At 46.4% G+C, this 24,253-nt stretch overlaps 1 protein-coding gene across 1 annotated transcript in view; it reads right to left on the minus strand.

Moving 5' to 3' along the window:
- Nucleotides 1-19,743: 19,743 nt before the first annotated feature.
- Nucleotides 19,744-24,253, minus strand: part of ST14 (ST14 transmembrane serine protease matriptase) — a 39,933-nt gene continuing 35,423 nt past the window's right edge. Inside the window, exons 17-19 of the mRNA XM_080816930.1 lie at nucleotides 21,451-21,725; nucleotides 20,550-20,686; nucleotides 19,744-20,398 (exon numbers count right to left, since the gene is read on the minus strand). Coding sequence (XP_080673056.1) covers nucleotides 20,237-20,398; nucleotides 20,550-20,686; nucleotides 21,451-21,725 — 574 coding nt within the window. The 3' untranslated portion in view covers nucleotides 19,744-20,236. The remainder of the gene's footprint in view (nucleotides 20,399-20,549; nucleotides 20,687-21,450; nucleotides 21,726-24,253) is intronic.

The following is a 24,253-nucleotide window of genomic DNA, read 5'->3' on the forward strand; positions in this document are numbered from 1 at the left end:
TTTAGATTTTAAAAGTAACTGGAAGAAGAGTGTATAGAAACTAGATTTTTCTTAAGCAGTGGAACAAAACTGGGGAGAGTTCTATTATAGTAAACATATCTATGAGGAATATTTATAGCTAAGCATACTCCTTTAGCTTTCAGCTAAAATGTCAAAATTTAAATTTATTTTTTATTTTGCTTATACCCACTTTTTTAGAGTCATTTTGCTTGACTGAATGTGGTGATATAGGCTGTTTTTATTTGGAAAGTCCTCAGCAAGCTGAATTTGCCAAAAGCAATAACGGTTAAGATTAAACAATGAAGTGGAATTGAATGAATTTCCAGGTTCAACTAAGGAACATTTTGTGGATATTTTATTCTTAGATTATAAATGTTGAAATTTATTAATGGGGGAGTTAAGCTTATATCAGATTATGGGATATAGACTCTTAGTGACATCCTAGTTGTACTTTTTTTTTTTTAACCTCATACTAAACTAATACAGTTAGATATATCCACTACATTGTAGTGATTATATTTTTATGATAGAAAAAAACAGTTCCAAGTCTTTACAAGTAGTCTCTGCAGAGATGTCAGGCAGTGTTATGGACTCTCAGTTTGGCAGTATCCAAAATATGAAACTGCCTTAAAGTGCTCATGCTACTTTAAGCAAACTTCCTCTGTGCAGGCCCCATGCCAGTTACAACTAATACCAAGGTTCCTGTGTACATAATAGTTTACAAAGAATTAAAAGTTGAGACCATTGACTGAAAAACTTTTTTTAAAAAATTTTTTTAACTTTAAAAATTTTAATTTCAGTTTGAAGTGCCTGGTTTGTAAAATCTAATTCTTTGATTATTGCCTTTCTATTTTAAATTGACTAATTTTGCTAAGTAAGCTTAAAGCCCTGGATTCAGTTGTGATGATTTATTGACAAAATCGCTGCTTGATTGATTGAGGGGCTAGTGTCATGACTTTTATTACATTATCCTTGTTTTTCCAAATGCTGGTCTAACTATATCCAGATTTCGTAATCCAGTTAAACAAGCTAAAAAATCATCCTGTAATTGTATGTTCAGGTTACCAAAGTACATCACCTTCTAAGGAAGGATAAATCTTCCCTACTTTAAGAGGAGCCAGTCATCTCCCTTTAACACATGTTTCCAATGGCATTAGTGGAAGCTGTGTTCATTTAGAGGTGGGAAGCCTTTTCATGCAGTTCCTAGAAACATCTGTTTTCTAGAGAGAACCTTTTCTATGATTAGATTATAAATGTGTTTTTCTCTAAAAGCTTTGCTTTATTTCAGTTATCAATTTAATTTTCAAGTTGATAGATGCTATGTAAGGTCTCTCATACTGAGAGTAGTCCATTAAATTACTGAAGGTTGCACTGCTTTTCATCTTTCAGGTGCCTGAAATGAATGCCACCAGGTATTTGGAAGGAGTAAGATCATAAACTGTATTCATTTTCTTCCTTATACAAAGTGATGGCTTCTAATGCATATATTTCAAGATAAAAAGAAAAAAAAAACAGCCCTTAATAGAGCAAAATTTGGTTTTGATCCAAGTCCCAATAATATATTTGATTTTTCTGATGTTACTGGTGCCTCCTGTTGCATCAGATAGAGATTGCCTGCCTCTTTATAGGGCACCCTTGTGGCACCTTATGTCCAATTGGAAGATAGTGTATGGCTTCTTTGTGCCTCTACTATCTTTTCAAAAGCCATTTTATAAAAATCCTAGGTAGCCTATTTTAATATTTAAATATATATATTTGTGAGATACTTTTAGAACAGACTTTTTTTTTTTACTTTGAAATTCCTGTATTCTCATTTTTAAGAGTAAATTAAAATTTTCCAGGATTAGGACTTGTCTTTTTCCAAAGCAGCATAATGAGAAAGTCAGATTGAAATTGAAATTGACCATACTTCAGTGATAGAAGAAATTGATGTCTGGTTACAGGAGACAGATATAAAGGAAAAAATTGTTTTGATGTCACAGAAATGAATTTTTAAATAAAATTGTGGTTTTGTTTCTGTAATTTCATATTTGCTGCTATAGTAGCTCAGTATTTTACAGAGCTAACATACAAATCTGGCTCCATTTAAAAACTGGAGTACTTTCTAGTACAACCAGCCTGGGAGGAAACTGCGCATCACAGTTTTCCAGATGGGTGACTGACTGCTTTGTTTAGCCGATGCATGCTTAATATTTTCCTATAGGCCAACATCAAGAAGTCTGGGGGAAACTTTTTTTTACCTTGTAGCATTATGATTATTTCTGGTCACTGGCATTTTATGAAACCGTTGGGGGAGGGTAATACTGGGGCAGAAATGTGAATTAAAAGTATATGGATGGGTGTTTTTATGTCTTCTACCCTCTCCTAGAACCAGTACAACTCCCTTAACTGTGCCAGTCCCCAGCTCACCAGCTTTGTATCCAGTTGTCATCTCATTTAAATATGGCTTTACTTGGTGTCAGTGGCCATAGCTAAGTTACTTGGCATGTTTGACTTTCAATAATAATGAAAATGGTTTTGGATTTTGTTTTATTTCCTAAAAATGTATACAATGTCAGAACTTCACGTTTTATATACTAGTATCTGGCTATTAGTATTTTACAGGAACCATAGTTCTTGGTGACTTCATATATATATATATATATATACACACACATATATATATATTTTTGTGACTTTTTTGTAAACTAAGTGCCGTTTCAACGTTAACAATCATTTTTAGAGTTATTGTAATCAATGTGAATATCATGTTTTTTCAAATCTGTTCTGAGCCTATAGTGTTTGCTTTGTGAACATATGTGTATTGTATATATTCTGTATAGTTACATTGTACTGAAATATTAGCTTGTTTGATATAAGGAAAGTATGTATTGAGTACCTTTTTGCTAGCCTGGTTGTTTAATCTTTTTAAAAAAGGTTTAAACTTTTTAAAAAAAATCTTTAAACTGGCCTTTATTACATGGTCACAAAGTTGCAGTTAGAAGGGATGGGCAGGGAAAAACTAGTTTTGAGTGTCTTTGAATAGAAACATAATACTAAGATTTTTTTTCTCATTAAAATATCTTATTAATGCTTTATGGAGTAAAACTTCCTGCTGTTGTTTTTTATTGTTGGCTGGAAGGAAGAAACTGGTGGTGCTGGTTGAGAAGTGGATGAGAAAGTCATCGGAATAACGCATTACTCAAATAAGCATCCACTGAGTGCACACAGACCAGAGAGTCTTACACTAGATGGCACATGCGAGGAAGAAAAGAGCTGAAAGTGCACCGATTCCACAAGCACTGTCCCTAAGATTGAAAGAGATTAAAAGGAAGCTAGTTAGAGAAGCTCCTCAGATCTTAGAGCTGTTGAAGCAGATTCTGTGCAAGGCTACTTCTTAAAGGGTGGGTTGCACCTTTAGAAGTGTCTCTGAATCTTTCTGAAGTTGTACTTTATTGTTGAGAGACTGTTAGTAACATTTCAGTAATACCTTACAACCAGAAAGTAGAAAACCAGTACTTGGGTTGGGGATGGGGGAAGACAGCTCATTGCATAGGTAGTAAACCTATGAGAGCCTAAAGGAAGGGCTTTCTAGCTTTAGATTCATCTCTATGTGGCGTTTAATGATAATTGATCTATATAGAGTGAGTAACCAGCAAAGAAAAATTGTTTCATTGATCCCAAGCTTACTAGGCACTTCAGAATTAAGTTCAGAGAGGAAGAGGGTAAATTTTAAGAACCATTGTCTTTTCCTTTGGTGAGTGGTAAATTTTAAGACGTATTGTCTTTTCATTACATCCTAGTTTTTTGGGTTTTTTTTTAAGAGAGGGACAGAGATTTTTTTTTTTTTTTGAAACAAATTGTCTTCTCTCGGGTGTTTTTTTTTTTAAGATTTTATTTTATTTATTTATTTGACAGAGAGAGAGAGATCACAAGTAGGCAGAGAAGCAGGCAGAGAGAGAGGAAAGGAAGCAGGCTCCCTGCTGAGCAGAGAGCCCGATGCGGGGCTCGATCCCAGGACCCTGGGATCATGACCTGAGCCAAAGGCAGAGGCTTTAACCCACTGAGCCACCCAGGCGCCCCAAGGATAGGGAATTTTAAGCAGACTCCACACCCACCCACCATGAAGCCCTGTGCAGGGCTCCATATCACAACCCTGAGATCATGACCTGAGGTGAAGTCAAGACGCAGGCTCTTTAACCAACTGGGCCACCCAAGAGCCCCTGGGTTGGGTTCTCAGTAGTCTCAGCCCAGGTGATATATATTAATGTAGAATGTAGAAATTAAAATAATTACAGTTGACCCTTGAACAATGTGAGGGATTAGAGGTGCCGACCCCCACACAGTTGAAAATCCATTTATAACTTTTGAATCCCCAAAAACTTTATTAACAGCCTACCGTTGACTGAAGTCTTACTGATAAGATAGTCAATTAACAAGTTTTTTTTTTAAGATTTTATTTATTTATTTATTTGACAGATCACAACTAGGTAGAGCAGCAGGCAGAAAGAGAGGGGGAAACAGGCTCCCTACTGAGCAGAGAGCCCAATGCAGGGCTCGATCCCAGGACCCTGAGATCATGACCTGAGCTGAAGGCACAGGCTCAACCCACGGAGCCACCCAGGCACCCCCACATTTTTTAGTGTTATATGCATTATGTACTGTATTCCTACAGTAAAGTAAGCTAGAGAAAAGATGTTACTGAGAATCAAAAAGTACATTTACATTACTGTACTTTATCCAAAAAAAATCATATGAGTGGACTAACACAGTTCAACCCCATATTGCTTAAGGGTTATCTATATCCTACAGTTTGATTTGCATATGAGTTATGTACCAGAACAGTTCCTTTCAGAGAATGATACTAAATGTAATAACCAAAGATGTGTATCTCCTTACCTGACAGAGTTGTAATTAATAGTTTGGGCATTCTCTTTTGAACAAGAATGTTTGTTCTAAGTACTAAACTAAGCTAACAAACAATGAGTTTAAGTGGGAGAAACCTCTCATAAACATCAAATCCCAAAGTTTAGTGTAATTCATTTTTTTTAATATGGGTAAACTTTTTTAAAAAGATTTTTTATTTATTTGTTTGACAGAGATCACAAGTAGGCAGAGAGGTAGGCAAAGAGAGAGAGTGGGGAAGTAGGCTCCCTGATGAGCAGAGAGCCCGATGTGGGGCTGGATCCCAGGACCCTGGGATCATGACAGCCGAAGGCAGAGGCTTAACCCACTGAGCCACCCAGGTGCCCCTATATGGGTAAACCTTTATACAGGTGGAAAACTGACTAAGATAGGCATATTCAATCTAGAAAGAAATTCCTCATCAACAAACTGATTTGAAATCAGGTTTGAACACCCTTGGGGACAAAGGGAAAGCTGGTTGTTTTCTTAACCTTTGATTGGTAAGTGGATATTGCAGAGGCTCTGGGCAGAGTTGACATTATTTTGCAGGGCTTGCACACAAAATCCCACACCCTTCTTTCTCTTCTTGCCTAATTTTTCCCACAGCTGACTACCTTCAGCTGGAGAGATCATTTAGTGAATGAGTGGGTCTCTCTGACCAGAGGTCCTGAACAGTTAGGCTTAGCAGCACATTTGAACACGCTCTCCAGTAAAAGACCAGCCTCAGATGAATTGCCTCTGATGATTCTTACTTTCTAGAGACCCTCTGTTGGAAAAGTTGCTTTAGAACATTAAAAAAAAAAAAAGATCAAATGAAATTCCTGTAGACCATTTTTCTCCTCTTTCAAGTTTTTCTTTAAATTACTTAACATATGGTATAATATTAGTTTCAGGTGTAGAATTTAGTGGTTCATCGTTTACATAAAACACACAGTGCTCATCACAGGTGCCCTCCTTAACTCCACCCATTTAACCCACCCACCCACCCCTGCCCACGTCCTTGCCAGCAACCCTCAGTGTGTTCTCTATAGGTTTGCCTCTCTTTCCTCCCCACCATGTTCATCTGTTTCATTTCTTAAATTCAATGTATGAGTTAAATCATAGTATTTGTCTTTCTCTGACTGACTTATTTCATTTAGCATAATACTCTGGCTCCATCCACGTCCTTGTCCTGTAGACCATTTTAAATTAGGGGCTAAAGCAGATAGGCTCTATGGCCATCCAAGCATCAATAGTTCATGATAGGACTTGTGTGCATGATAACTTTTGTCCAGGGACAGAATTTTTTATTGAATGCAAATGAGTCTACCTTACAAGATTAGTAAAAAATTTCAGTATGTTTTACAGCTTATAAAATGCTAGCACTTTGGGAGCCTGGCTGGTTCAATCTATAGAGCATGTGACTCCTCAGGGTTACGAGTTTGAGTCCCACACCGGGTGTAGAATTTATTAAAAATAAAATGCCAGCACCTTTAGTGGTGTTCAGAAACCCATTGAGACAAGCAAGGAAAGTAATAACGAATCTATGGTCCACGTAGGTGGTGTGTGTCTTGCCTACGCATTATAGAAAAAGCATTAGATGCACTCAGAAACCTCCAGGCCACTAGAAAGGGCTGGAGCCTCAGAGGCCTTCAGTTAGAGCCTCTATCTGTGTGGGCTCTCCCAGACCCAGCGATTGGAAGAGAAGCCAGAACTGTTCTCCTGCCAGTTCTAGCGCTGTGATTCTTTTTGAGCGCTAGCATCTGGGAGACACTTGAGAGGAGGGTAATGCTGGTGGGAAATAAGAATTCAGTTATGCAGATAGATGTTTTTATGTCTTTTATGCCAGGACCTAGTACTCTTAAAAGAGCATTAGAGGTAAACTTTTCTTACAGTGTGAAAAAATTGCATATGACCTTGTTTTAAAGATGTTGACTGGTCCATTTTTTTCTTTATGTATTCTTACCTGGTGCACACCTCCACTGGAGTTCTCTTTCCCACCTGTACTGGTAACATTTTCCATCCCTACTGCCACTAGCTTAGTTCAAGTCTTTGTTGTTTCTGGTCTCATAACACAAACAGCCTTCTAACTGCTCTTCCCTCTCTGCAGGTGGGCTGCCTCCAGTCCATCTCTGGCATCACTACTATAGTCATCTTTCTAATCAGGCCACTGCCCTACTTCAAGCCTGCCTCCCTCTCCCTTGGATTCTCTTCCCCCATCCCATTCTCCACCCCGCCTCCACCGCCCCCAGCCTGCTTTGCCTGGCTGATTACAGTCAGATTTTCAAGACACAGGTCAGGCTTCACCTCCTCTAGGAAACCACCCTGCAGTCCAAACACCCATTCCCACCCATCTCCAGTTTGGGGTTAGGGACCCTCCTGTTCCCATAGCATATTTTGTTTAGCTCCACCAAACCATTTCTCATTCATACTATCCTGTAAAGCTACCTCATCACATAGGACGAGAATTAAATGAGTTATATGTAAAATGCTGGGAACAACACTTAGTGTATTAGCAACTACTTTACAAGCCTTGTCATTATTCAGTATGTGTCTCCCTCAACCTGACTGAATTCTTGACTTAAGGCACTGTCTTATTTGTGTATTCCTTGACACAGTAGAACTCAAAAACTCAGCTCTCATGCATAACTTATATCATGTATATCATCTTCACCATGTATATCAGAACGTTTCTCATTTTTTAAGTAATCTCTATGTCCAATGTGGGGTTCAAACTCATGACCCCAAAATCAAGAGTTGCTTGCTCTACTGACTGAGCCACCCAGGCACCCCATCTTACTCATTTTTAAATGAAGGTATGAGGTAGAAGGCTGCATATGGTTATGAATGAATATTAACTGAGAACAACTGCCATCATTCATCAAAATTTCCCAAATTGTTCTCTAAAACACTGTCCTGTCACTTTCCTCCCTTTGTCCGGTTTACTCATCGGGTCCATCCAACATACCAGTTCTTAAAGAAGCTTTCCCAGAGCTTCCCACACTAGATCGGGACTTCCTAAGGTCTGACTTTAGGAGATAATGGCTTTACAAAGTAAACTAAAATAAAAATAACTGATTGCCATTGAATGAGACACCAAATAGTGTGCTTTGCAAATTTGAAGGAGGAAGAGACCTGGCTGGAGGGATCAGGGAAGGCAACATGAAGGAGGCAACAGTTGAGCTGGATCTCCCTTGAAAAGAGGTCAAGGACTGGTACAGGCAGAAGTGAGAAGAGAAGGAGGTCTCTCCAGGAAATAACATTTGAGTCTGGGAGGTAGAATGTTCAGGGAATGAAAGTAGCTAATTTGCCAAGCATTAGAAGATCCCTGAGGGGAAGGAGTGGAAGAAAATGATATAGACTGGGCCCAGGTCGGAGAAGGCCTTAAGAAGTTGAACCAAATTTGGTAGGAAATAGAGAAACGCACATTTTCAGGCAGAGAGACTTACTCAGGCTTGCTCTAAAAAGATTAAGAATAATCAAAGTAGATTAGAGGGAAAGCATGCAGACTTGACAAATCACTTAGGAATTACTTCAGGAGTTTAGGGAGAAGCCCAAAGAAAGGTAACAGGAGTGGAGCTAGAGGGAGGGGTGTGTGTAGGGATTGGGGAAGGGATTTGGTGAGAAGTGGGCCTGTGATCTTAAGACCAGGCCTCATTTGAACAGGGGATGTTGTCTGCTGTACTCCAAGGCATATTGTACTACTTATGTGACCTCATCAGATTCTTAGGCAACCTCCCTTTGTTTTTGAGGTGGGAACTCTGTGTCCTAGGGAAAACAATCAGGAAAAGTTCTCAGCAAGGTTCCAGAGTTGAGCTCAGATCAAGACTGAGGAGAGACGTCTCTCCTCTAAGGAATAGTCCTGCAAATAGTCCTATAATAATAGTAATTGTAGCAGCACTGCGCTTCTGCCAAACCAGGTCGGTGGGGTTGAAAGTTCAGAGACATTTCTCGTATCCTCATTCCCTCTGGCGCTGCTTCCTGCTTCCCGTGGATAAATACTGAACGTCTCCTACACCAGACACTCTTCTTGGCACTGCAGTTGCAGCCTCGAACAGAATGACAGCAATCATGCTCTCGTGGAGTTTCTGTTCTTGGCGGGGGAAGGGGTGGGTGGTGCCCAACAATAAACAAGGTAGGCGGAGTGTCGGTGGACAGGTGAGCGATTGGAAGCTCGATGGCCAATGGCCGGAGTGAAAAGGCTGTGAGCAAAGGCCTACGGAGGGGAGGGGAGAGCAAGTGTAAGGGCGCTGAGAGTGTGTCCCAGCTTGGCATGCTGACAGCAGGGAGGCCAGGGTCCCCACCCACGTGTAGTTTGTTCTGAGGCCTCTGGGGGACAAAGCCAAGGCAGAAGAGGCAATGACAGAGATTGAAATGTGGAACAGAAACCTCATGAAGGAGATTCGTTTCCAGACATAAAATACGTCTTCCTAAGCAAACTCAGAGCAAGCCAAGAAGCAGGTTGCTCTGAGTTAGGAACTGAGCTTAAAGCCAGGCACTAGCCTCGGTTATAGCGTTTCTTTTCTTTTATTCTTTTATTTTATTTTGGTGTAGCTGAGCTCATTCTCTATATCCAAATTTGAGGATTCTTTGTGAGTTTAAGATGCCATTTAAAAGACTTCTGTGTCTGGGGCGCCTGGGTGGCCCAGTGGTTTAAAGCCTCTGCCTTCGGCTCGGGTCATGACCCCAGAGTCCTGGGATCGAGCCCCGCATCAGGCTCTCTGCTTGGCAGGGAGCTTGCTTCCTCCTCTCTCTCTGCCTGCCTCTCTGCCTACTTGTGATCTCTGTCTAATTAATAAAATAAAAGACCTCTGTGTCATAGGCAGACACATCCTTTCCTGTAGGAGAACTGACTACACACACACTCCTGTGTGTGCAGATGTCCTCCACAAGTATGTGCTCTTCCTTCATCCTGCAAACATCAAGTGGCTTTTCTTAGACTCTCTTCCTCGAGAACTATCTGACAGATGAAGAGTTGGGCACCACTGCCCTGGAAGATTTTATTAGGCGCCTTTTGAAGAGCTGCAGCAGGGAAGTACTGTGAAAAGGATGAGATCAACACAGGGAAATGTGCATGTGCCTAGAAAATCTAAGCACTGATCACCCACTAGTGCCTGGTACATTTGTGCATTGTTTCTATCCAGAACTTCGGTCCCACAGCATCACAGTCCTCCCAGGTACTGTGACAGTAGGGATTCCCCTGCAGTCCCAGAAGAAAGAGAGCACCCAGGTTCACTCTGGGGAAGTTAGTTCCAACTTTGCCTTGCACGTTGTAAGTGCCCCCAAACATACACACACACTCACTGGAAAGGAAGGGTGAAAGGAAAGGGGGGCCTCTGTTACAGTCAGCAGGTACTACTGTAGCTCCTCTCTATGGCACTGGAATGCTTCTGTAACGTCAGTCCTGCCCGCTCTGATGCCCCCTCCCCAGGACGGCTACCAGACGCTCCCTCAAGGGGCCATGGGAGCCTGAGCCTCCCCGCTGGAGCACTTGGGGCAGAAAGCCCTCTCATGTTCAGTAAAGATGAGTGTGCTCCCAATTGAGCCTGACATTCCCCTTCTCACAGGCCACCTGTCAGCAACCCCGCCATCCCAGAGCCAAACAAAATCTAGCCCCTTCTTGCCTCTGTTTGCAGGTACCAGGTATAGGTTTTTCCCCCAGCTGAATCCCTTTCCACCTGGACTCTCTCACTCACAGTCCCTGGTTTATCCCAGCTCTTAATGTGCGTCAGTGGATTTTCCAGCTCTTCTCCCACCATAAAGTGTAGGTTGGGAGTGGGGGTGGAGAGGATGAGCAGAGCCAGGAGCAAAAGAAAACCCAGCAGCTCAGTGCTGCCCGGCAACCCCAGCCTCCAGTGGGAACCAGATGCCTCAGCCAGCAGCACAATGCTCAGCACCGGAGTTCCTAAACCTTGGGACACTGGCTGGCCTTCTCCCTGGTTCTCCCCACATACCATTACAACAGGCCTTTTTTAAGTATATTAAGTAAGTTGTATAACCTGTTCTCGGTTTAGACATGACTGTTTGATCCTTGGTTCCCGGAAGTTATAATGCAGTCCCATGAATAAAGACAACAGAGAAGAAGATCACTGGTCCCAAGAAGAATGCAAAGTATATAGGGAGGTCAAGGCTGAATCCAATTTAGACTCAGTCCCAGATGTTAATCTAGGGTGACAGGAACATGTGGTAACATAAAATATGCTTACCTTTCCAAAGCCAAAAACTTATCTGTGAGTAGCTGGGCATTGATAAAGTTTTTACGGAATGTTCAGTTCTGCTCCTGCGTTTCTATCTTTTCTTCCCTCCTGTGACACACAAGGGCACAGACGGGACAGTGCTGTGTGCAGAGTCGGGAAATTCTGAGTACAGCATGTGAGCAAATCACTTCACTTCCCTAAGCCCCGCCTTTCTCCTAAGGTACTGAGAATCATCATGTGCACACCCGGTGCCTAGAACAGGACTGGCACAGAGTAAGAAGCCAGTAATTACACTTTGATTGAATAAATGAGGTATGAATGTACATACCATGGAAATGGGTCCATAAAAATGGCATTCTGAGGGTACCTGGGTGGCTCAGTCAGTTAAGCGGCTGCCTTCGGCTCGGGTCATGATCCCTGGGTCCTGGGATTGAGCCCCACATCAGGCTCCTTCTCCGCGGGGAGTCTGTTTCTCCCTCTGCCTCTGCCCCCACCCCAAGCTTGTGTGCGTTCTCTCGGTCAAATGAAAAAAAAAAATTTTTTTAATGGCATTCTGTCAGGTTACGGTTAAATTTTTTTTTAAGTGTATTATCAAACCTCAACACGCTCCCTACCCCTGTCATTTTCACCTTCAATAATGAAGAAACAACAAAAAAATAATAATGAAGAAACACCTAATCCTGAACTATTCATCAGCTTCCCTGATGTGAACATAACTGCAAAGCTAGAAAGTAGCGAGGGAAGCCTGAAGGGGTTAAAATTATTCAACCGTGGAGAAGAAAAAACTTAAGAGATGTGAAACGTTTCCAGATACATTAAATGGGATGAAATCCGTGCTCTGGAAAGGTGATCTGGGGAGCTGCTTGGAGCTCCAAGAAGAGAGAAAAGAAAATGCTCAGTTCCCCGAGCAGTGACCGTGATCCCAAATTCCTCTGGCCTCCCATAAACCTGCTCCCGCCTAGGAATCTGCCAAGGACTCCTGCATGATTCCAACACTTCACACAGTCCAAGGTCACACAAATGAGGCTTGCACCACGTACAGAGATAGGCCATCCAGTTCAGGACCTCGGGAAATACTTGTGGGACTTAAAAGTGCCTGCCAGCGTCTGCCAAGTACAGTGAGTTCTCCCGCGGTGTGCGGGGACACAGCTGGCACTGGGCCACTGCCTGCGGGTGTCACACCTGGGGGTGAGGGGTCAGGAGGAGAAAAGGCAGCGAAGCCATTGGAAAGAGCCTTCACGGCGGTGTCCAAACCCGGTGTTTCCACACACGGAGACGCAGGAGTTCTACATCTACGCTTCGCCAAGACTCGTCATAAATTGGATGGGAGGGACGCTGTGGGGAGAGGTGAACTGCCCAAAACTTCCTTCAGGACCTCTGCTCCGGCTTCTGCTGCGACTCGTCGTAGGAAATGTGGTGTGTGAGCGCCCCCTACTGCTCTTACCAAAATAAGCCCCAGAGCCTGGGTTCAAAATAATCTCTTTGCCCTTAAGCTAAACTCAACAAAATATTTTTAAACCAAATTTTAAAAGCTTTTTGTCTAAAATAAGTACCCAGTGCAACAGTCCAAACTGTCAACTATTTTTTTTTAAATTTCTCAAAAGCCTTTGAACTAGAACAAAACGGAATTGTCTTTACAGCTCTGGTTGCTATATTCCCTCAGGTCCCATCACTTTGGGCTTCTGCTGCCCTTCTCTTAAGCCTCCCCCAAAGGCAACCAGCGTTCAGCAGAAATGCATGGCCTAGGGGAGCAAGACGAGGGGCAGAGGAGGACCCTTCTAAGCCACAGGTCAGAACACTGAGTTCTGCTGCCCGGGCCTCAAGGAACTGTTTTCTCCCTCCAGTCCACACTGGCCCCAGGCAGAAGAATAAGAAAAAGCAGATGGTCTGGCCCCTGAGAAAGGGAAATGCCCAGGGGCTGAAGGGAAATGGGAAGGGGAAAGATTTGAAATGCTGAAGGAGCCATTTCAGAGTCCAGCTAGAGAAAGTTCCTTTTAGCCTTTTCCATGTGGTTCCTGAGCTGGTGAGTTTATTACCTGGCAAGGGGGGTCCTTGGACCCAGCATCGCAAAGCTTCGGGTGGAGAGTACATTGCTTCTAGAAGGCAGTGCAGGATTAATTGCACAGGTCTTAGGAGGCCAGCAGCTGAGTTTGCATCCTTCCTCTTCCATCACTGAGGAACCTTGAGCAGGATACAGTGCGCCTCCCGGCCTCAGTTTCCACTCGTGTAATGAGTGGAATGAGAAAATATACTTCAGAAGACAGTGATGAGGGTGCATGAAAGTCATCTATATGGACACCCAGTACACACTGCTGGTTGTTACCTACACTTCTTTTTTTTTTTTTTTTTAAGATTTTATTTATTTATTTGACAGAGATCACAAGTAGGCAGAGAGGCAGGCAGAGAGAGAGGAGGAAACAGGCTCCCCGCCGAGCAGAGAGCCCGATGCGGGGCTCGATCCCAGGACCCTGAGATCATGACCTGAGCCGAAGGCAGAGGCTTTAACCACTGAGCCACACAGGTGCCTCATTACTGACACTTCTTATATATTGTTGGAGCAGACAAGCTCTCACATCTGATCCAGTGGGGGGTGGGGGGAAGGGTGAGGGGGAGAAACAGACATCAAGATAGCTTGTAACACCATTTGGCAGGACAGGTGCACAAAGACAGGTGGAGGGACAGCAAGTTCCTAAGCATCAGAAACCTGTCTCTGCTCTGTTGCAGACTGGCCTAGATGACCTTTTTTTTTTTTTAACTTATTTATTTATACTGAGAGAGCAAGCACCAGAGCAAGTGGGGGAGGGGCAGAGGGAGAAAGAGAATCTTCAGCGGGCTCCATGCTCAGCGTGGAGCCCGTGGTGACCTGAGCCGAAATCAAGAGTTGGACGCCTAACAGACTGAGGAACATGGTGCCTCTGTCCTAGATGACCTTTAAGGTTCTTTTCAACTGTGACCCTGATTGGTGGTATTCTCCCAGTTCTGAAAGGGGGCCCCTTAGGCCCTGGTTATCCCAGGAAATAATTCCCACTGAGCAAATGAAGGTCCTGGCACACACTGGAAAGGCCCCAGGCGTAGACAAATTTCCCCTGCCCAGGCAGAGAGCCAGACCCTGTGACCTCACACCTGCTAAGAATGCGAACTCCCCGCAGGCTCTGGACAGGCTTCAGGACGGGCTTCCCATGTGTCTGCCTAGGCCAGGGCCAAGGAGCCCAAGGTAGCCCCCGCTCCTACACCAATCGCCCTTTCCCCATCACAAAGGGCAGAGTAGTCCTCTGCAAAAACTTGTTGAATTAATGAATGACGTCTTTCTCCACCCTTCCCTCTGGCTGGCTTATATAAATAAGCTTGTTACCACTTTTTGCAAGCCAGAGGTTTCAAAGATAGCAAGTTTTTCTAGTCTGTTTCTGTACATTTCTGTAGTCCTCATAGGCATTTGGACAGCATATTATGAAATTCAAAGATATATCCCATGCCATTTGTTCTGGAAACTGTTCTCTGAACATACTTCTGTGCGGAGAGAACTTCTCTACCCTCCTCTACTGGACCTTGTCCTCCTCTGCCCCCAGGCTTCCTCTCCCAGTACCCCACCCCCACCACACGCACACCCACTGTGTTCTCGCGGCTCTCTGGAAAAAGAGCACAGGCTAAGAATTTCCTTTTTGAGTTAAGCAAGTCCATATGAAGTTCCAGAGGAGGGGTCTGGCACAGAGATGGAGTTATTCCTGATCACAAGGGTGTGGGCAGGGAAACAGTGATGACCTCCAAGGTGAAGGACGCGTGCAGTGGAAGGGAGGCACGGAGAGCCAAGGGGCAGGGAAAGTTAGTTTACATCCCAGGAAAATACACACATGCCTCCTCCTGTTGGAAGAGCCTGAGACGATGGAACAGACAGACCATGGAATGGACTCAGCCGATGCCTGGAAACAGCTCTGGATAGGGACTTTTTAGGAAACAATTGGAGGTGAGGGGATACAATAAATACATAGTCTCCAAGCTACAGACCCGGGACAATGGAACTTGGGAGTTGCCCTCTCCAGAAAAAAGAAGGAGGGAAACAGAAAAAGGAGAACGAAACCAGTTGAAATCCTAAGAGTGAGAGGATTTCTTTATCAAAATATGTCATCACTGGGGCCCTACCTGAGCACCGAAGCAATTAGTGTGATGGAGATGCGCTCATCTGAGAGTCAAAGCTGCTCTTTCTTCAGGGGCTTTCCTTGGGGGGGCAGGGAACAGATAATAAATCTAGACTGAGGCCTCCCCTGTACGTGCAGCCAGTGACTGGGGCCAGCTCTCTCCTGCTTTTCTGATATCCCACAGCAGCTCCCTCTCATGTCCTGTCTCTGCCACCAGCTGGGAAGGGCTCATCCCCGAGAGGAGCCAGACCAGGCCCTTGCTGGCCATGAGCTGGGTGGTGGGAGTCCGTGCCCACCCCCCACCACAGGCCCAGAGCAATGGCCACTTGCTCAAAACCTCTCCGACATCTTCCCTCCCTGTTGTCAAGGTCAGTGTTGGTCATCTTGTGGAAGAACAGTTTGAACCACTTTCTAGGTCATGGCAAGAGGTAAAAGCAGATGACGAACATTCCTATCCCTGCTTTGGTCTCATCCTTCTCAGTGGTACTTGGTGGCTTTCCCAGCTTTCTTCCTGATGGTCACCCACTAACCAGAGGCACCTGTCCTGAGACAGTAGTTATCCCCCACCTCCTTCCCTCCCTCAATCAACCACTCTTACTGGCCAACTGAGACGGCCTGGCAGCTAGGTGAGCCCAGGGACCCCATCAGTGGCACCAATCCACCCAAGCTGGCAAAGCCCCAGCCCAGAAAATGGGCTGTGGGGCACAAACGCCTAAGAGCACTCAAGTCCTAGATACAATGGGATAAATGCGGGATCTTGGGCAGTGATTTAAACTCTTAGCGCCCCGGTTTTTTCTGTCTATACAATGGGAATGACCGTAGTGAGGTTTAAATTAACTAAGACAAGTAAAGCACATGGAACATTTAGAAGGCGCTCATCATTAAGTGGGAGAGCTGTTGGGGTCATGTATTCCTACAGCTTCACAGTTCCAAGAAATTCAAATGTCTGAGAACCACTGACTTAAAGACCCAATTCCCCTTACGTGTGGGTGCCGGTGTGCAAAGCACCCACATACATGACACGTGCAGCCACACATGCACCCATGACTCTAAGCCTAGAAAAGTGAAAAGCATCATTTCATCCCCAAAAGGTAGAGACCCCCCCAAGTTCAAGCCTGTAGTCACCTGAGAGCCCTGCGGAGGGAGGAGGGTCCTGGTGACAGGTAAATACGTCACATTCCTGTGACATATTCAATTTGGGACCTTGGTCCCTAGAACACACACCCTGCTCCTCCCCAGAAATGTGTGTGTGTGTGTGTGTGTGTGGCGTGTAAGAACATACCTATCTGTATGTGTATGTCACAGCTATCTGCCAACTGTGAGTGTTTCATGGGATGATGTTTCACACTTGTTGGCTACTCTGAGTGATGACATGTACCTCCTACCCACAGAGGTGACCTCTGTTCTCAACTCAAAACTGTCTTTGACTCTACCCTGGGAATGTATGTCCTCCAGGTCCCAGTGTCTGAGGGCCAGCGCTTCTGGCTGCAAATTAGGGGCGGGGGGACTAATGGGGCCCCAGGACTGACCAGGAAAGGCTTCGTGCTGGGGCTTCTTGACCCTCACCCTTCAAGAAGGCACCGATTGATTGCACTAGAAAAGCAACTGGAAAGCAGCAGAAGGCAGCCTTCTGAGAACAGGTGAACTTGGGGTCCTTCCCCATCCCACCCCACCAACCTACTACTCACAACCCACCCCAGAGGGCAGGGAGCAGACCCCTCCCCCTGTGGCTGCAACGGGTTCTATCCCCTCCAGCTGGCCCGAGGCCCAGAAGGGAATCCTGTGCTGCCCCGTGATGACTGGACAACTTCCTTCCCCGCTGTATGGGTTCTGGGGCTCTGGGGCTCGGAAGACTTCCAAACTGGGCTCATTCGTTGTCTATAAACTCCATCCTAACTCATCCAAACTCACTGTTATTTCTGCAGAATCCGCATCTGGATCAGACTCCCTGTCCATGCAACTGGATTAAACGTTCTCTAAACTTTAAATGTTTTTGGTTGGTGGCTAAAACAACTGCGATTCAGGGTAGTTGGGAGAGAACCAGAGAAATGGATCTTTGGAGACTAAGGAACCTCAAAGGGATGAGCTTGACTTCCCATTACTTGAGGATTCTTAGGCTATTCTTTCTTTTCTTTTTTTAAGATTTTATTTATTTATTTATTTATTTGACAGACAGAGATCACAAGTAGGCAGAGAGGCAGGCAGAGAGAGAGGGGGAAGCAGGCGACGGTCTGCTGAGCTTGGAGCCTGATGCAGGGCTTGGTTCCAGGACCCTGAGACCATGACCTGAGCCAAAGGCAGAGACTTAACGCATTGAGCCACCCAGGCGCCCCTCTTAGGCTATCCTTATCTCCAGTCAGGAGTAAACGGATTTGGTTCCATGGTCTTTTTAAAAGAACTGACATTTTGTTGAGCTTCCAGGCATCAAATGTCTGAGGCTTCTAGGGCAGGGCCAGGAGTGCGGGACACACCTTCACATCACTGCCCTGGGCGCCCGTGAGGCTGATGCCCTTAGCCTGTGGACACGCTGCTGAAATGGTGGTGGGTTAGAAGCACCCAGAACACCTGCTAATGCACAGACCAAGGGGCCCGCCCCAAAGTTTCTGATGCGGGAGGTGTGGGTGAAGCGTGAGCCTTCCCAGGTGGTGTCACAACTCCTGGCCCAGGGGCCACACTGTGAGAGATGATGCTGTGCCTAGTCCCCACCAAACTGAGTCTCCCGGAGAAATGGAAGTGACTCTGAAGAACTATCTGTATTTTTAACCCACTCCCCAGGTGGAAAACAACAGCTAAGGAACGACAGTGAATCAGAACAGGGGACTCGCCCTTAGGGGAAGAAGGGACTTCCACATGGAAGTCTCCTGATGACCTTGTGTGCATTTCTGACCTGGGCAGGGAGTTCTCAAGACAGTGCTCGCCCATGGTGGGAGAAAGAGGCTGCAACGGGCAGGCACAGGTCTGCCTCCCAAACCCCGCTGCGTGGGCGACCACCTCTACACCTGAGCCAAGGCTGGGGGCCTGAGGGGTGTGCGCACTGGGGAGGCAGAGCGCACGTGAAGCCTCCCACTGAGTGTCAGCTATTTACAGCACGGCACCCCCTGCCCGGGAGTCTTCTGACAACCTCTTCTTTCTTCTACTTGTCACGCCTTGGTGAAGAATGAATGCTCTTTCCATCAAAAAACATGAAATCTTGCCATTTGCAACAACGTGGATGGAACTAGCAGGTACTATGCTAAGCAGAATAAGTCAATCAGAGAAAGAATCATCATATGATCTCTCTGATATGAGGAGTTTGAGAGGCAGGATGAGGGGTTTTGTGGGGAAGGGAGGGAAAAAATGAAACAAGATGGGATTGGGAGGGGGACAAACCATAAGAGACTCTTAATCTCAGGAAACAAACTGAGGGTTGCTGGGGGGTGAGGGGAAGGGATAGGGTGGCTGCGTTATGGACATTGGGGAGGGTATGTGCTATGGTGAGTGCTGTGAATTATGTAAGACTGATGAATCACAGACCTGTACCCCTGAAGAAAATAATACATTATATGTTAATTTTTTAAAAAAACTCTGGGGGGTGGGGTGGAGAATGGGTGCTTGTTCCCTTCCGTGGAAGGAAAATCCAATGCACCTGCCTGTGCAGGTGTCAAGACAAAACTCCTTCCTATAGAAAGTAAAACATTCAGGCTAAAAGCAAAGAGGCCTCTGATCTCCTCCAAGAGGTCTGTCCAGATTGCTCCAACCAAACTGTGTTTTCCTCCCTTTGGTTCCCAAAACTCATGGAGGGCAAAGACTATTCATTTGACAAATATGTATTAGCATCTTCTAGGAGCCAGGCCTGAGCCAGGGATGTGGTGATGAGCAAAAACCACCCCATCTTTGTTCATGACACTGGCCATCTGATTTCTCTTTCCAAGCCCCTCCTTTCCCCTAGCACCAGCCTGTATAATGCCTTGGCATACAGAAGGCTCTCAAATGTCCCTTCAAGGACTCCCTAAGCCCTCCCTAGATCACTGATGTCATTCTGCGTCACTCCAAGCAAGGAGAGAGAATATTTGAAATTAATAAGTAAAAAATCAAAGAAGGTGCACTGGAGGTGTGCGGACACTTAAGCAAGGCACCAGCCTTCCTGCAAGGCTCAGGGACCATCTGCCCAGCCCACATTGGACAGCCTCGACATCATGCCTCCCCCCATGTCTGCGTGTACAAGCACACACACGGGTTCACAGAACTATCTCCCTGCCTAAGGAAAAGCCGTACTTCCTCCTTTCTTCCTGGGACACAGCTCCTCCCTCTCCTCGGGCACCCAGGCTGGGCAGCTACTGCACATCCTTCCCACCTCATGCCTCACTGCTGGGCCCCCTCTACCCTGCACACTCCTCCTTTCAGGGCACCAGGCCCTGCTCAGAAGCAAAACATAGTCCCTTGCTGTTCTGGAAAAGGCCACAGCGCACTGTGGCCTCTGGTCTTAGCCTGACTTCAGGGTCTGTGCTGATGGGAATTTAAATTTACTTGCAACTGGGGCTAGGAGAAAGAGGAAGGAGAGTCCACCAAGTCCAGTGAGAAAAAAGTTACCTAAAAACAAAGTTTACTCATACACACAAATACATACACTGAAGCCCACCCTAGGAGCTGGTAAAAATTCAAATCTTGGGCCCATCTGTCTTCCAGGGTCCTCCAGCCTAGGTTTCCTGAAGAGTGTGACCGTAGGAGCCTACAGCGCCACTGCAAGGGTCCCAAAGCTCCTGTGCCAGACAGGCAGAGCGCAAAGATCTTCAAGAGGAGCCTCAGTCCACTTTGGGACTGGAGGGAAGAGGCTGTGTCTTCAAGCTTGTGCCCCTTGGGACGGGCAGTGTCCCCAGCTCCCATCCCCTGCTTCGGAGGCTGAGTGAGGAGAGAAGTTCTCCAGGCCGATTCACCCTCTCCAGAGTCCTGGGGATTCAGTTCACAGTCTGGGTTCTGGGGAGTTCAAGTCAGGGGTGCTGTTAGCGATCCTGTCCTTGGCCCGCAGATGTGCACGTTGGGGTGGCCCGCCGATGGCCCCTGCGTCTACACCCCAGTCTGCTCTTTAATCCAGTCCCGAAATTCAGAGAGCCTTGTGTACACGCCGGGCTTGTCCCTCTGAGCGCAGCCATCACCCCAGCTCACCACACCGGCCTGGAAAATCCGCCCGTCGGCTTCCACGCTGGACAGTGGGCCCCCGGAGTCGCCCTGCGGGGAGACCAGCGCCTCAGTGCGAGTGCCAGACCCGCCTGCGCCTACGCCTGGCCCACGCAGCTCCAGGCCTCGGGCCCCGCCCCCTACCCCGGGCCCCGCCCCCACCTCGGGCTCGGGCCCCGCCCCCGCCCCGCCCCGCGCACACCTGGCAGGCGTCCACGCCACCGCTGAGGTAGCCCACGCACATCATGCGGGGGGTGATCTGCTGCGGGAGCAGGCTCTCACAGGTCGTCTGGTTGATGACGCGGATCTCGCCCTTCTGCAGGATCAGCGCGCTTGAGCCTGGGTGGAAGGGGAGAAGTGAGCAGGACGAGGCTGACCCGGGCCATGGCGCCCCGACGGGCAGTGCAACGGCCAGCGCCCCATTCCAGGAGCTCCCACGGCAGTGACCTCACTAGCAAATCTGCGGACACAACCGCAGTGCTCATGGCTGACATGCTCCAGGAACTGATGCCTCGCCAACTCGAGGGGACATCGTGCATCCCTGTGGATAAGTGGGCGGAGATCGGATGTTTGCCATGGGGACTGGGTGTGGGAAACAGGAAACAGAAGAGGGAGGGAAAGCACCACAGAGTGGCTCCAGGGCTGTGTTAAGGATGTAGAGCCTAATGTCAAGCTCCTTCTCTTCTTCCTCTCTCTATTCTATAGATTTTCCACAGTGTGCTGTGGTACTATTATAACTGATTTTTTCTCCATTTACCATTTACCAGCTAAGGGCCTTCAGATGGAGGCAGAAGGACGGAGGAGGCCAGGCTCCCGCCACAGGACCTGACACAGGCCCAGCTTGCCAGGCCTCTACATCACACAGGGCTCCCACCAGTGTCCTTCCGTTCACTGAGTACCACCTGGGAGGGTGTTTTATCTTCATTTTACAGGTGAAGAAACAGGCTCAGAGTTTAAGCAACCGCCAAGGTCACTCAGTTCAGTGGCATGGCCAGGCCTTCCACCCGGAGCCCAGCCTCCACTTCACTCCTGAACAACCTCACCCTGCCAGGCAGAAGGCAGTGGGACAGCCCAGTGACCACCAGCCCCATCACCCCACTCACCTCCTTCCTGGGTGTGGCCCCAGCCCGTGACCCAGATGGCCTTGCCGGCAGGGAAGGTGTGTGAGGATTCCGGCAGGCAGATGGGCCTCACGGTGCTGCTGTACTCGGCCGGCTTCTCCAGCTCCAACACTGCAATGTCATAGTCGAAGGTGAAGTCATTGAAGAAGGGGTGGGTGATGATGCGCTTGAGCCCAAGTTCCTGCACCCCAGTGGCGCTGCGCTTGCTCTGGTCGTGAAGGCCCAGGAAGGCGGTCCACATTTTGTGGTCAGAGTACCTGCGAGAGGAGCCCAGAGAGCTGCCTTGAGCCTAGCACTGACCTAGCCAAAGCCACCTGCCACTGCCCAGACCGTGAGGGGGCTGAGGCTTCCATGTGGTTGCAGCCCTCCACCAAAACCACTGGTGTCCCCCACCACAGCACTCAGCCCCCTTCACCTCCTTGTTTCCCTCTTTTAATATATTTTTAATCTGATTACCAAAATATATTTCTTAGCGACCTGATCTTTCACAGAAAGAAAAATACAGAACTCAGCACAAATACTTTAACACTTTAACAAATACTTAACCACTGTGCTAAAGTATTCTAAGAACAAAATGTATTCTAAAGTGTGTATTATATTCAAAAGGAATTGAAAAGTAGACTGAACTTCACGTACTATGTTTGCTGTTGGTAGTGAGACAAGTATAGCGATTCCGGACTGCATTGTGTATACTGGCGAACTGAACAAGTAAAGATAACACTCTGACATTGCTGGGAGCCAATTTTTGGTGTGGGAAAAGGGAGCTACAAAGGGAGTAGGGGAGGAGGGAGTGCAATCAGAGGTAGCAATAAAAACTCAGGATTTTCCCCCAAAAATGACCCCAAAGCAATGACATCCCCAATAACACCCAGAACTTGGTTTCTCTATATTCTTCTCCATTAAAAGGAACCAAGGCTCCCTGGAGAAATGGTTGATTTCAGGTCTGAAGCTTGGAAGGCATGAAGTGACCAGAAGCAAGCAAGTGCTCCAACAATCATGGAGTCAGTTGTCAGGACCATCCAAACACCACAATGAACAACAGGACTAAAGCAGTGCTCACGCTGAATAATATAAAAGGGGGAGGGGAATCCATGAGCCCATCTTGAATTCTAAGAAAGAATTTCAAAATGTTATAAGGACAGAAGGAAAGCTACTCTTTACAGAAAAACACCAGCTAATAAATACAGAAGAAACAATATAATAAGAAATCGCATTTTGCATCAACCTTGGCAATAACCAACACCACCAAGAATCATTGATGGATGCTAAAAGCGCTGGGTAAAAGATTGCCAGGAGGGCTGCTGGGGGACTTGGTTAAACGTGCGAATCTTGATTTGGCTCAGGTCATGATCTCAGGGTCGTGAGATCGAGCCCCACAAGAGGCTCCACGAGGGACATGGAGCCTGCTTAAGATTCTCCCTCTCCCTCTTCCCTTCCCTTTCCCCCTCTCTCGCTCCCTCTCCAAAAAGTGGGGTGGGGGGGGAGTTGTCAGGCAACAAGATATTCACACTGATTCAAAGTGTCATTCAAGTGGGGACACATTTATAATGGATGAAAGCCATGGACCCCACCTTAACCAGGTGATCAGACTGTCCTCCCAGCCATTTCCACCAATGGGCTGGGACACAGCATCACCTATGTAGTGTTTTCCAGAGGGAGGAAAAAAAGTTGAACTTAATTCTAACCATGAAAAAACAATAAAAAAAAACACAAACTCAGAGACAGTCTGCAAAATAACCCGCCTGGACTTTTCAAACATGTAATGCCATAAAAAAATAGAAAAAATAAAAAAAGTTAAAATAAAGCCTTAGGGGAACTGTTCTAAATTTAAGAGACTAAAGAAAACTAAGGACTACTACAGAGCACAACCCTTGACGGGGTCCTAGATTTTTTTTTTTTTAAGCTATGAAAGACAACATTGGGGACGCTGGGGGACACCTGAAGCACGAAAGACATGCTCGCCACTAATACTGTGTCAACACTGTTGTTTCTAGAGGCGATCCCCATATTGTGAGTATGTGGGAAGCTCTCCTTGTTCCTGGGAGACAGGAGCCAGCGGAGGCACTTAGGAGAGGGAAGTCATCACGGCTACACCCAACTCTGAGAGAGTTCAGAAAAACACGTGTATGTGTAGAGAAATAACAAATAACAAATGTCCAGGTAATGACTGTAGATAAAGGGTATGAGGATATTCATTGTCATTTTCTTCTTTCATTATATTCACAAATTTTTTGTAGGTTTGAAAACTTTTCAAAATAAAAATTTGGGAAAAATATATCTTTAAAATAGAAAGTCTGCATGTAAGAGAAAGGCACGAAGGCCAGCTTCATTTTCTCTAATCTCTCAGGAAAGTCGAGAGGCTAATCAAGTGGCCAGTCCTAAAATGTCCAAGCAACGCTCCTTCCCTCCTCGGAGCTCTGAACCTTAGCCCCTCCTCCCTCTCTCTCGCCCCAAGCCCCTGAAGCCCAGTTCACCGCCCTCTGCTTAACCCGGTGCTCTGCTAATCCCACCCACCGCTAACCCGGCCCTCCGCTAGCCCCGCCCACCGCTAGCCCAGCCCTCTGCTAGCCCCGCTCTCCGCTAACCCGCGCCTCCATCCCCTCCTCTCGGTTCCTGCTACCGCCTCCCTGCAGAACCTCACACCCAGACAGTAGCAACAGCCTCCAAACTGTGTTTTTGCCTCCGGTCTCTCTTTTCCTTTTTTTAAAGATTTTATTTATTTATTTGACAGAGAGAGAGAGATACAGTGAGAGAGGAAACACAAGCAGGGGGAGTGGGAGAGGAA

The sequence above is a fragment of the Martes martes genome (assembly GCF_963455335.1).
Source record: "Martes martes genome assembly, chromosome: 10".
In the NCBI taxonomy this organism is placed as follows: domain Eukaryota; kingdom Metazoa; phylum Chordata; class Mammalia; order Carnivora; family Mustelidae; genus Martes; species Martes martes.